This window comes from Oryx dammah, unplaced genomic scaffold, assembly GCF_014754425.2.
Source record: "Oryx dammah isolate SB20612 unplaced genomic scaffold, SCBI_Odam_1.1 HiC_scaffold_26, whole genome shotgun sequence".
NCBI classification, from domain to species: Eukaryota; Metazoa; Chordata; class Mammalia; order Artiodactyla; family Bovidae; genus Oryx; species Oryx dammah.
The window spans coordinates 79,292,357-79,305,514 of record NW_024070210.1 but is presented as its reverse complement, the minus strand read 5'-3'; the positions used below and the strand labels follow the sequence as shown (position 1 = coordinate 79,305,514).

Below are 13,158 nucleotides of genomic sequence, written 5' to 3'. Positions count from 1 at the left end.
TGTATGATTCCATTTATGTGACATTCTGGAAAAGGCAAAACTTTCGGGACAGAAATTAAATTGGTGGTTTCCAGAGGTAAGGGAAAGGGGCTGACCTCAAAGGAGCACAATATAAAAAAGGACTTTTAGGGGTGTTGGAAATGTTCTTATACAGAGGATGTCGAAGTGACTAAACAACTGAATACATTTGTCAAATCTCATCAAACTGTACACTTACAAAAATGAACTTTACTAAATGTAAACTAGAACTTGAAAAAGCTGAGTAACAAAAGATTCCTCTATACCTTGTTACCTTAAAATCAGGTTCAGGAAGACGACATCCAGGATTCTACCAGCTGCTTAGGGCTCCTCTTGAGCACACAATATCTTGAGCCCACATTCATTACCTGATGAGAGGCTGATTTTTTCCCCAAAGTCAGTACCCACACTTCCATGCTCACTTCTGACTTCTAAGCCTGAGCAGGATGTGTTCTGACCAAGCTCTAATTTGTGGCACACAATCTGCATTTGGAACCCCACCTACTAACCCCACCAAAGTTTCAGATGCTGGTGATGAGCCTGTGGCATTTTTGGCTCACCTATTACAGTCTCATCATCAGGACTGAGGAAAGTTGCTGCTTCTGTCCAGACGGATCCGGTAGTCTCCTCATGACCCTGAGGATATGTTTGGGGGTCTGTCATTGCAGTGCTCCTCACATGGGTCAACTGCTCCAGTGTGCGGTGGGCCACCCGGGTTCAAGACATCTTCACAGCTGGCAAGCTCCTGGCCCTGGGCCTGATCATCATCATGGGAGTTGTACAGATCTGCAAAGGTGGGTATCAGAACGTGCCAACCCTTGCATGTACACACACCCTCGCACTGTCTTTGCATGTGTGCACAACCTAAGATGTTCCAATTCTATCCTTTTCTTATGTATTATTACTATTTATTCATTTGGCTGTGCCAAGTCTTAGTTGTGGCATGCGGGATTTAGTTTTCCCAGAGCAGGGATTGAACTCCCAATGCAACTAGGGAAGTCCTTGAATGACTTTTCTTATTTATTTGCTTGACAAAGGGGACAAGAAACCAATTTCCCCAGGATGGTTGGGAGCTGAGCACCCCCTGGGGTGCCAAATTCTCTCCTCCCTTGCTGACCTCATGGTTCTAGCACAGGTAGATGAAGATTTCTAAACATTGCTGTTTGTCCCAGCTCCAGGAAGGCTCTTTGTATCTTATATTTTATCTTGTCTGTATCTTAAAATGGGAGACAGAGGAGATTTTTACACATTTCAGAAATTACTCAGCTCCACACGAGAGAGCTCTACATTCCTGGGGCCCCTGCCAACATTCCCGATTGGATTGGCCCTTTCCAAGCCCGCGTCTGTATTTGGTTTCCATGGTTCCCAGGGCAGCACTAGACTTTGCCTAGTGTCACTACCTCCTAGAGAAAGTCAGATGACAAACGGGGACCTCCCACCTGCCCACAAGCCCTGGAGGTGGTATGGTGTGTCTGGATTTTGATTCCAGGAAAACAGAGTTAAGATTCAGCTCTATAATGGGCCTAATTATTTTCATCCTTTGGATTCATTTCTTTAGGAGGTGGTATTATTTTCAAGAGTAGAGACTTAAAGAAATCGCTGGGCTGTCTTTTCAAAGATATTAGGCTCTCCTAATCTGGTCTCAATGCCTTCTCCCGATCACTCTCATCTCATTATTTCCTGTCTAAATGCTCGATTATGGATAAAGATATAAAGTATGGTCAGCTACTCTGTATCTCACTCCAGTCTTAGTCAGCAGCCTTTCCTGAGGACCCCCTGTGTACAGGATACTGTGCTGAGGGCTAAGAAGGCAATTGGAAAGCTGTCCACTGAAGATTCCCCATCTTCAGGAGATCTATTCCATGAAAAGATAGACCAAACACACACCCTAGGAAGAGACAGGAGGATATTGACAAAGAAAGCACAGCAACTTTGAGCTAATAGCATCACAGAAGCTTATGTTTGAGTGTCTGTTGTTCTTGCTGCTTTCTCCATGAAAATGTACAAACTTGAATATGAGAGAGGGTAGTCAGAAGACTGCCAGTGACTCCACTCCTGCATCTCTGAGTCCTAGTGAGCCAACTCCATTTACCCTGCCCTGCCCAGTAACCTCTCCCAGTCTTTCCTTCCAAGGAACTTTGCCTTTTGAAAAAGGAACATTCAGAGCTGTGCTTTGGACCTGAGTCCCTATTTGGACTCATCATTATCATGTTCTGGGGGGTCCTGAACTTCTCGGCCCATCTTTGGCCCCTCTTCACCAATATGTGGGGTTCATTGGAGACCAGGGGCCTGGGGCTGCCGGGCTCTGACATGTGTCTCTCTGAGCAGCCTCCTGTCCGTGTGTCCCCAGGACAGTACTTCTGGCTGGAGCCAAAGAACGCATTTGATAATTTCCAAGAACCTGACATCGGCCTCGTCGCACTGGCTTTCCTTCAGGGCTCCTTTGCCTATGGAGGCTGGAACTTTCTAAATTACGTGACTGAGGAGCTTGTCGATCCCTACAAGTGAGTTACAGCAGCTCTCCCCCTCCCCCTGCAATATCCAAGGCACCTGCCACTGGAAAGAGGGAGCCAGATGCCTAGTGCCCACTTCTCCCGATAGCCCCCTTCTGACCATGACCTGGAGAAATGGTTCATTTTGAACCATTCAAAATGGTTCAGCCTGAAGAAATGGTTCATTTTCCAGGAATTTAGACCATTTGTCAGTCACCCTGCAGGAGAAAAACAACCCAGTGACTACCCTGGAGCACATTACAAGCTGAAAGTGATGCTGAGATAACCCCACTGCCTTAGAGAATGAAATATGCCCTGAGAGAATTCCAGGCATCTTACTCACCTGTCTTGCAACAGACAGGTCTTTGTCTTGAGGTGTAGGAATTATGGGGGGTGGGGGGAGTGCATTGTGGAGACTCTGGTCAGGAAGAGATAAACAGTGTGGAGTGTATTTCCAGCCTAAGCTGTCTTATTTCCTTTCAACTGTCCTCCCCACATAGAGACAAAATCCACTCCCCAAGTAGAGGGAACATCACAAAAGTCTGCAAGTTCAGCTTCTTGCAGAGAGACAGAAGGCACTCCCCGGACCCCCTGACTAGGCAGGTGGTCCCAGGTGCCAGACCTGCCCCCTCTGATCCCTTCTCCCTCTACAGGAACCTTCCCAGAGCCATCTTCATCTCCATCCCACTGGTTACATTTGTGTATGTCTTTGCCAATGTGGCTTACGTCACTGCAATGTCCCCCCAGGAGCTGCTGGCATCAAATGCAGTCGCTGTGGTAAGAAATTAAACTCGAGGAGGGATAAATTAGGAATAGGGACTAACAGAGATGCACTACTATATATATAAAATAGTTAAAGAATAAGGACCTACTGTATAGCACAGGGAAATATATTCAATATCATGTACTAACCTATAATGGAAAAGAATTTTAAAAGGAAGATACATATATATATATATATAATATATATATATATATATATCACTGAGTTGCTTTGCCTGAAACAGTAAGTCAACTATACTTCAACTTAGAAAAGGATAGAAATCAAACTTACATGCCCTCAAAACTAACACCACATTGTAAATCAACTATACTCCAATAAAAATTTAAAAGCAAAAACTCTCATATGTCCTCAAATCAGGAACAGTGACATAGCTTCACTGGTTTAGTCCCACTCACTTTCCCCTGATCCATGACGTTGTGGGTTTGGAAGTCTCAAGTCCTCAGGGCAGAAGCCACATCTTCAGGTGTCCAGGAGCAATCAAAATATTTACTATCTGCCCCTTGACAGACAAGTTTGCCAACCCCTCATCTGTGGTGGTAGTTTAGTCCCAAGTTGTGTCTGACCCTTTCAATCCTATGGACAGCAGCCCACCAGGCTCCCCTGTCCACGGGACTTCCTAGATAAGAATACAGGAATGAGTTGATTGAACCAGCATCTCCTGAGTCTCCTTGGCAAGCCGATTCTTTACCACTGAGCCACCTGGGAAGAGCTAACTCCTGACCGAGGGCACTTTAAACTGTATATGTGATGATTGTATAAAGGAGATGGGTTCCTCCTCAGAAAGTCACTATCTTGCACAACACATGCCATTTCCCTCTACCTCTATAACCACACCTGGACAACCTGACTCCTTCCCTCATCAGGGAAAAAGCGTGTGCAGCTTGTGTTCTTTGGGGAAAGAGATCTCGCAGGTCCAAGGCATTGTGGTCCTTGTTACCTGGGAAAGACCTGGGAACCACGTAGTTCCCTCATGTGGCTTCACCTAGACCACAGCCCCACCCCGCCACTGTTATCACATGTCTCATCTCTGAAGACCATAAAGAAAGAGGCCCTGCACTGTCTGTTCACAGGCATCCAACCCTCCCCAACAAGACAGCTCTTCTAAACAACTCCTCCCCCAAAAGCGCTATAAGTTATATATAAATGCAAATGCTGTAACTCAGGTATGTCCCTGGCTCAGAGATGGTGGAAAAAGCTGCTCCCCAACATTTTATATCCTTTCAGTACATGAAGACTAGTGTATAGCTTCACCACCTTTTCTTTCTTAGCCTACATAGTGGTTTGTTCTTATCATACCACCCCCCACCAATATCTTCTGTTTCTATGAATTAAGATTTATTTCTATTTTACAGATGGAAAAGCTGAGGCTCAAAAATTAAGAACTTTGCTCAAGATCTCATAGCTCCTAAATGCTAGGCTATGATTTGAACCCCAGCCCGCCTGACTCACTAGTGTACCTTGTACATGAGGCCTGGACTCACACAGCTGGCTTCCGGTCCTCACCCTCCACTTTCTGGGTGTGTGATCTTAGGCAAACTACTTAATTGCTTTGTGCCTCAGTTTCCTTATCCATACAGCAAGGATAACAATCACCACCACACACAGTCTTGTTCGTTATTCAGTCCCAAACATTACTGACTCCCCACTTTGTAGTCATCACCAAGGGAACTGGGGGTGCACGAGGGGCCAGGATACGGACTCCGTCATCCCTCCTTCCCAGGACTTTAACCCCGAGAGACTCAGCAGGGGTAGGTTTGGGAGGGAGCCTTCTCAGCAGTGACACGTATGTGGAAGGCTGTGAGTGCTACTCACCCTCTTGTTTTCCCTCTCAGACTTTTGGAGAGAAACTCTTGGGGGTCATGGCCTGGATCATGCCCATTTCTGTCGCCCTGTCTACATTTGGAGGAGTCAATGGGTCCCTCTTCACCTCCTCTCGGTGAGTGCCTTCCAGGCCCTTCCAGGGCCCGGGACCCCTCTGCTGTGCATATCGCTCTATATTTGTTGGGGGCTTGTCTCCATCAACGGGGCTCTGTGTGGGCGCCTGGCGGAGGAGCCTGTGCTGCTCATGTGGTGACGCACGACGTGTGTGGCTTTACATGTGGTGGCAAGAAGCACCAGCCTTCCCACCTCATGTCCAGAGCAGCAGAGGGCTGAGGAGCCCGGGCTGTGTGCTTGGCAGCAGGACAGCGTCTTGCCTGCAGCCTCGGAGTCCCTTTTCCACTTGCCGAGAAAGAGGCCATGCTGGCTGGAAAGGAACCCCACTCTGAAAGGGACCAGGAGGGACCCATGGCCAGGGCCTCTGGGCTGACCTCCCGTGAAAGTCCTGGGTCCAGACTGCAGGTGAAACTGGCTCATCTCTGAGTGCCCTGAGGGTGCAGGCTCCTCCCTGTTGAACAGACAGGCAATTGTGGGAGGCCCTTTTGTGGCCACCATGAGACTCAGATAGGGGTGTGAAGTGAGACAACTGGGGAAGAACGAAAGGGAAACATTTGTCCAAAGCCATATCTCTCACCCCAAACTCTCAGGGAAGCCCAAGGTGTGAGTGGACCCAGGAGTCCCCAGCCCCCGCCTCCGCACACCCAGACATCTGGCCCCCTCTTTGATGTCCCATCTTGTTGTCTCCAGAATGGGTGGTTGAGCCCAGCAGATAATGGATGATTTCCATTGCTGTGGCTCAGAGGGTCCTCCCAGGGTTCTTAGGAACCCCTCCTCCCCCAAGGACATAGTCCTCACAAGCAGTGAGCCCCTGAGTTCAACTGCTTCCCAAGCCACCAGTCACAACAGGGCAGAGTTCCCATGAAATGACAGACAAGTGTCATGTTTTCAGGACAGGGAAGGGAAGAGGGCAGAGCAGGGAAGAGGGAGTGTGGGTGTTCCCTGCACCCCAGGACCCTCCAGCACTCACCCACGGCAACCTCGTATGCGTGTTACACAGGAGCAGTGGCCACCTGGAGGCCCCAGCCGAGGGCGAGCGGTGGAAGATCAGTGACCCATGAGGCTCTCTGGGATCTACTGGAGCAGAGTGACTGGCTCCAGTTGCTTTAGAGTGGGGTTTGTCCCTCGGGCAGGCTGAGCAGCGGTCTGCGTGCATGTAGTCCGGCTGTGTGTGCATGCGGAGGCGGCCTGGTGCGCTCAGCCTTGGAGTCAGAAGCACAGCTCACCCAGCAGGCCTCCTCAGCTCATCCTTCCAGTTCCTTCCTCCCCTCCCTCCTTCTCTCTCTTATTCCTTTGTGTTTGGGGGAAGGGAGAGGACGATTCTTCCTGAGGAGTGGGCGTGTGTATGCGTGTGTCATGCTTAATGTCCTGTCTGCTCCGTGGTTGGCTCGCCGGGCAACGGTTGTCTCTTGTGAACTTGACTTGCCAGTGCTGTTGGACCCGTCAACTCCCTTGGTCCCGGCTGCATGTGGAGGAGAGATATGAACGTGGGACCCTGGTTATGTGCATGGTGAGGCCCACAGAGCACCTGGGGCCCCGCTGGGTGCATGAGGCTGCCCTGCAGAGGCGATGCCATGTAGCTGCATGAAACTATGAAATGGGCGAGGTTGCTGATGGTGGCAACGATGGTGTGCATATGGGTACTTGGGGCCATAATCAACCCTCACACTCCTCAGGAGCTGCTGCTGATAGCCCCACTCTCCCCCATACCCAAATGACAAAGTGACAGTTCTCTCCAGACCACCCAGCGTGCTGACTCTGTGCCATTCTGTCCCCCCCATCACATCCCCTTCCTCTCACCCCTTAGCTGATCCTTTCCCTCCAAAATCATAGAAAAAAAGAAAAAGTGGTCTAATTTCTACTAATATGTAAATAACTCCTAACAGCTTACAGTATTCTCTTTTTTCTTGGGAGAGGAAAGAGGAAGAAGGGCTGCTCTTTATGTTAAAATTTCTCTCTTTTTTTTATCCTGGCTGTGCTGGGTCTTGCTGCATCGAACAGGCTTCTCTAGCTGTGTGTGGGCTTGGTTGCCCCACAGCATGTGGGATCTTAGTTCCCCAACCAGGGATCAAATCTGTGTTCCCTGCATTGGAAGGCAGATTCTTAACCACTGGACCACCAAGGAACTCCCTAAAATCTCTCTTTTAAAAAATAATTTGTAAACATCAATATCCAAGTCGTGATACTACAGTATAGTTTTGTAGTATATTACCAACGGGAGAGTTTTGGGTGAAGTCTACGGAAGGTCACATTATTTCTTACAACTGCATATGAGTCTACAAGTATCTCAGACAGAAAAATTATCATTATTTTAAACTTAAAAAATAATTTTGGGCGAGTTTCTTGGAAGTTAAGTGGTTAGGACTCCATGCTTTCATTGCCAAGGGCCCAATGTTCAATCTCAATCAAGGAACCAAGAGCCTATAAGCTATGGCACAGTGCAGGGAAAAAAAAAAGTTTGAGTTTCTTGTCTATTTTTTTTCAATCTTTTTTATCTTACAATATCTTTGTATGTACTCCTTTTAATAACTGTATGCATTTCTTTAGGATGGTTTTTTGGAATTAGAATAAGTAGCTTAAGGATATAAATTTTCAGGTATAATTTACATACCACAAAATACCCAGATCATAAGTGTTCAGACTGGTGAATTTGGATGATTATAGACAACCATGTAACTACCACCCAAAACACGATGATATAGAACATTTCCACATATCCCCCCCTCCAAGTTCTCATGTGTCCCTTCCTCATCCACATCCATTCCCCAACCCCCACAAGGGCAACTACTTCTTGACCGGGATATATGTTTTCATGCACAGTTTATTCCCCATGCCCCAAAGAACCTATATCCTCTGAGGGGGGAGGTACATTTTTTAAGGGATTAAGGCATTAAGCAAAGGAGAGGGGCTACTCCTACAGCCCTCCAAGCTTTGTGAGAGACTCTCAGAGTAACAGCACATCATCAGGAACCCCAGACCACACTCAAGGTCCCCACACCCCTGAATCCATCCACATATCCACTGACTGCCTCTGGTTTGCCTGCACCTGCATTTGTGAACATGGGTCCTTTGACTAGTGGGCTGGAAGGTGTGCACGAGAAGTACCTGGCTGGAGTGGAGATGCTCCTGTATGGGCAGAGGTGGACATGGAAGAGGGAGCTGGGCTAGGGAGGGCGCCTTGGATGGTCCAGGCTGACCTACTTTTCTCTCTGCCAGGCTGTTCTTTGCTGGAGCCAGGGAGGGCCACCTTCCCAGCGTGTTGGCCATGATCCACGTGAAGCGCTGCACCCCCATTCCAGCCTTGCTCTTCACAGTAAGGGTCCCTCCCCCTGCCAGCCCTATACACACCCTCCCCCTTTGTGCTATTTTGAACTGGGAGTTCATATTTCCCACACATGCCGCTATTACCCTTGTCCTCCTAGGTTTCTTGGGGCCTCTGATAATCTAGCAAATGGTATACATGGGGCTGATTAATATCAAGAGATAACAAGGAAGGAGCCTAAGTCCTGAAATGCCTTAAGGCTCGCAGGCTGGCTCATCTCATTCTTCCATCCTTTTGAGTCAGACTGAAGTAGCTGCTTCCAGATTCTACAAACTCACAAAGAAGCTTTTTTCCTTGGCTCCTCCTGCCCCTGTTACCTGCAGGGTTGCAGCTTTGGGCCTCTGCTCCTGGCTGATCACAGCACACTCCCACCCTTCCCCATCAACCTTCTTGCCCGAGGAGGCTCTGCCAGTCTCTGGGGAAACACCACTGAAATAAATCTGGTGTTCACCAAATCTGGTGTCACACCAAATAAGAAAAATCAGAAGGGAAGACTGGTAAACTGAAAGTGGAGAAAAGGAAACAAGGGGGTTATCTGGTAAATGGAGGCAGAATTACACCAGAGTAGAATCATTTATATAGAGCATACAGAAGGAGGAAGACTTATCCCCAGTGAGTCTTTGGTTTTTTGTTTTTCCTTCTGGATCCCAACTAAAACATCAAAAATGACTTTGGTCTAACAGAGAAGCAGTTAGACCAGAGAGCAGAGCTCTCAAGAGTCAAGGGCATTCACTGTACATTAGGGGAAATTTCAGAACGTTCCGATACAGGAAGAAGGTCGTCTTGATTGGTCAGTGGTGAAGGGCAGCTGGAGAAGGCTCAGTGCTCCCAGTGAGCCATAAGCTTTTTTTTAGTTTGTGCCATTGGTGCAGGCTTATGATGGCAACCCACTCCAGTATTCTTGCCTGGAAAATTCCACGGACAGAGGAACCTGGTAGGTTACAGTCCATGGAGTCGCAAAGAGTCGGACACGACTGAGCGACTTCACTTTCTTTCTTTTCTTTATGACTACAAGGCAACTACAGTAAGAATCTGGCTTTTTCATCCCTTAAATTCTTCTTATTTTCACCATCAGATCTTACAGGAGAACTGAGCCTTCTATTGGCCTTAACAAATTAGCAGAGGGAAAGAATATGCTTCTGAGAGATCCACTGAGATGATTTTGAAATTGGGAAGTGAACTCTGTCAAGAAGACTTCAGAAGGATGTTATGAGGGTTACATGAGTTAATATTTGTAGAATGTTAAAACTAGAGCCTGACACTTAGGAAGTGCTATATAACTGTTTATGACATTTTTTTTTTTTTTTAAAGGAAGGAAGAAAAATAAATTAGATGACTCAACCAGGAAAAGAGAATGAGGGCAAGAATAAACCTTAATCTGCAGTTAACAGTCTTCCCTAAGGGATAAAAGACAAAATTAGCTTGAGCTTCAACTAAGGAAGAAATATAAATGAGACCAGAGTGGCATAGAGCTGGGTGCCACCAGCATTGCCAGTCCAGGTGTATACAGCCAGCATCTGCTCTGAGTGGTTAGTGCCCATGTTGTACCTGTGGTTAAATGTTTTGATTATCACTCCTGCAGTAAGAAAGAACTTCCTGGTGATAAAGCTGTTAGCAATAACCTGGGTTTCTAGGAGAAGCTATAAAGTCTCCATTTTGAGAGATCCACTGTGGAATGGCATTGTCTGCCTAGAGGCAGGGGAGCAGCCTGCCACCAGTAAACAGCTTATCTGTGGTCTCCCAGTGCCTTTCTGATTACTGATGAGCTTCTTCCACGCCCCCCAGTGCATCTCCACCCTGCTGATGCTTGTCACCAGCGACATATACACGCTCATCAACTACGTGGGCTTCATCAACTACCTCTTCTATGGCGTCACAGTTGCCGGACAGATAGTTCTTCGCTGGAAGAAGCCGGATATCAATCGCCCCATTAAGGTGCTAGAACCTCCCTGTGGGGCCCCCTCCCCCTCCTCCACTGCTTCTAGCTGAGCTCAGATTCTTTTAAATCACCTTGTTCTCACTGCTGACCAAGCCTCATCATCTCCACGATGGTGGGAGACCCTTTGGGAAGCAAAGGCCATGTGTGAAGGGGGCAGCCATTTCCATTCTCCATGGGACCAGAGCAAACTGCAGCTAGAGGAATAGGTTCCATGACCTGATAACTTCCATCATGTCACTATTTCCATCCTGTCATTCCTTTGTTTCCTATGGCTCTAAGTCTTTAAAAAGTCAGCTGACTTTTCCTGGACCTTCTAATCTGACTAGTCTCCGCCTTGTCCCTCCACGTAACTGGCTTTACTCATTCAGTCTTTCCATCTCATCCCAGAATGAATTTCCTTCTCCCATCTGCCTCTCCAAATTTTAACCATTTTCCATCCTCAAGAACCTCTCTTTCTTGAAGTTTCCCAGTCCACTTCAACACTCCATGATCCTCCCTTTTTAAACTACTATAGCTGTAGGATGCCTGGTAAATCTCTTGATTTACAAGAAATAATTTTGTGATAGGAATAAATGGGATTGCTCAGAGCAATATATGCTAGAGTGCTATAGGTTCTCCTGCAAATTAGAAGAAGAGGGTATATCCCTGAGCGATTTGAACAATCCTGTTCTGGAAATGAACTTTCCTGGTGGTCAGGCAGTAAAAAATCTCCCCATAATGCGGGAGATCCAGGTTCAATCCCTGGGTCAAGAGGATCCCTTGGAGGAGTGCACATCAACTCACTCCAGTATTCTTCCCTGGAGAATCCCATGGACTGAGGAGCCTGGCGGGCTACCCCATAGTCCATGGGGTCACAGTCAGACACAACTGAGCGACTAACACATGTTCTGGAAACACAGGGAGACTAGATGCTCTTCACATTTCTGTTTTCCATTGCCACTCTCCTGCCATGCTTAGAAAGTGTGCTAGAGGGAAGAGGAAGCAGAATTATGCCGTCTCCTTACCACTTGCATACCCTCCTAGAGGAGAGGACAAGGAGGAGAAAGGCAGTAAGTCTAGAACCTTGAGGAAGACTATGGGGGACTTCCCACCTGTGGTCAACAAGAGGATGTTGGGCCTGTAAAGTTTGCTCCTTCCTGAAGTAAACAAGGCCCCGGGCTGCCTCATACCACACTAGCTTTCTTGATTTCTTGGCTCTTAGGTTTATCCGCTCAAATGGCTTAAAAGAAATTGGAACTGACTCTGGTGAGAGGAGGGACACTTCCCACACCCTGCCAGCTGGGAGAGGGTAGGGGTCTGGTTGACAGGAAGTTTCCTTCTTGCCCTCATCCATTTCTTCTGCTCTCCTTCACCTTCAGCCCTCAGCAGACATATAGCAATATACCAGCAAGCTCGTCAACCCCCACGGGCTTCTCTGACTGCCGCAGGCATGCAGCTGCATGATGAAGCCTTGTTTGATCCCTCCTGGGATGACAGTGAGGACTGTCCCCTCCCGAGGCCCCCACACTCCTCTTACTGTCCCACTGCCCATGTTCACCAACATCTCTCGACGTAGCACTTGCCTGTCAAGGCTCAGGGTGGGGGAGGCACAGAGCTGAGTGAAGCCCAGTTTTGCCCTCCAAATGCTTCCCTTTGGGAAGAAGAGGGAAGATGTTCTGATCTTGGGGGCCACAGGGTCCACACAGGTAACAGCAACTCTGATCCACAGGTCAGCCTGCTGTTCCCCATCATCTACTTGCTGTTCTGGGCTTTCCTGCTCGTCTTCAGCCTGTGGTCAGAGCCCGTGGTGTGTGGCATCGGCCTGGCCATCATGGTGACAGGGGTGCCGGTCTACTTCCTGGGTATTTACTGGCAGCACAAGCCCAGGTGTTTCGATAAGTTCATTGGTGAGTTGCTGAACATTATGGGCAGCCAGAGGGCCCCTGGTCTGGAGTAGAGTGGTCACTGGTCTGGCTAGAGAGCCCCACCAGGATCAGGAGGCTGTCTACAGAGCACTGGAGAAAAGGTCACCACAGGAAAGGTCTCTGCTCAGAGACTTCTGAGGAGAGGAGAACTCTGGGCATTTCCACGCAGACCTTAGACCTGCCAGAGTGTGGCCATCCTGGAGAAGCTGCCATGGGCTGGGTGGAGACCCCAGAATTAGTGGTCAGTGGGCCTGGGGCCTTGATGAGGAGGAGCAGCCAGCAAATTGGTGTCCCAGAAAGGGAGGAGGCAGTCAAGGCGGCCATCTCCTGGAGAGAGTCTCCTAGAGGAGCCTAGCTGAGGCCAGATGCTGAGGCAGGAGAGCGGGAAGGGCCTTGGCCTGGTTGGTTGGCTTGGTGGGATGCTCAGCACTGACTTGGCTTCTGTGTGGCCTCCTCCTGCAGAGTTGCTGACCCTGGTGAGTCAGAAGATGTGTGTAGTTGTGTACCCCAAGGAGGCCGAGGACCTGAAGATGAAGGAGAGGAACCAGGGCATGGAGCAGCAGCAGCCCATCTGCCAGCCCCCTGCCTCCAAGGACAAGGACGCAGTGCGGCCGTGAGGACCACCCTCCCCTCTCAGCTGCCTCCTTCCTCCTCTCCCTTTCTGCCCTCTGCCCAGGTCCCCCAAACACACACACTTGCTCACAAACTCACATACACCTCTGCCTCTGTCAAGCAGGCACAAGACCTGGGTATGGGTGGTGAGA

General features: G+C 48.6%; 1 protein-coding gene across 2 annotated transcripts in view; it reads left to right on the top strand.

Annotated features, from left to right (window-relative positions):
• The window catches only part of SLC7A8 (solute carrier family 7 member 8), a 50,862-nt gene extending 37,704 nt beyond the window's left edge, over window positions 1-13,158 (top strand). Inside the window, exons 5-12 of one of the 2 annotated variants that reach the window (XM_040227246.1) lie at window positions 687-812; window positions 2,369-2,522; window positions 3,164-3,287; window positions 5,127-5,230; window positions 8,446-8,542; window positions 10,337-10,486; window positions 12,199-12,376; window positions 12,857-13,158. In XM_040227246.1, the coding sequence (XP_040083180.1) occupies window positions 687-812; window positions 2,369-2,522; window positions 3,164-3,287; window positions 5,127-5,230; window positions 8,446-8,542; window positions 10,337-10,486; window positions 12,199-12,376; window positions 12,857-13,011 (1,088 nt within the window). In that variant the 3' untranslated portion in view covers window positions 13,012-13,158. Of the gene's footprint in view, window positions 1-686; window positions 813-2,368; window positions 2,523-3,163; window positions 3,288-5,126; window positions 5,231-8,445; window positions 8,543-10,336; window positions 10,487-12,198; window positions 12,377-12,856 lie in introns of those variants that run through there. The other variant, XM_040227247.1, reaches the window with a different exon arrangement.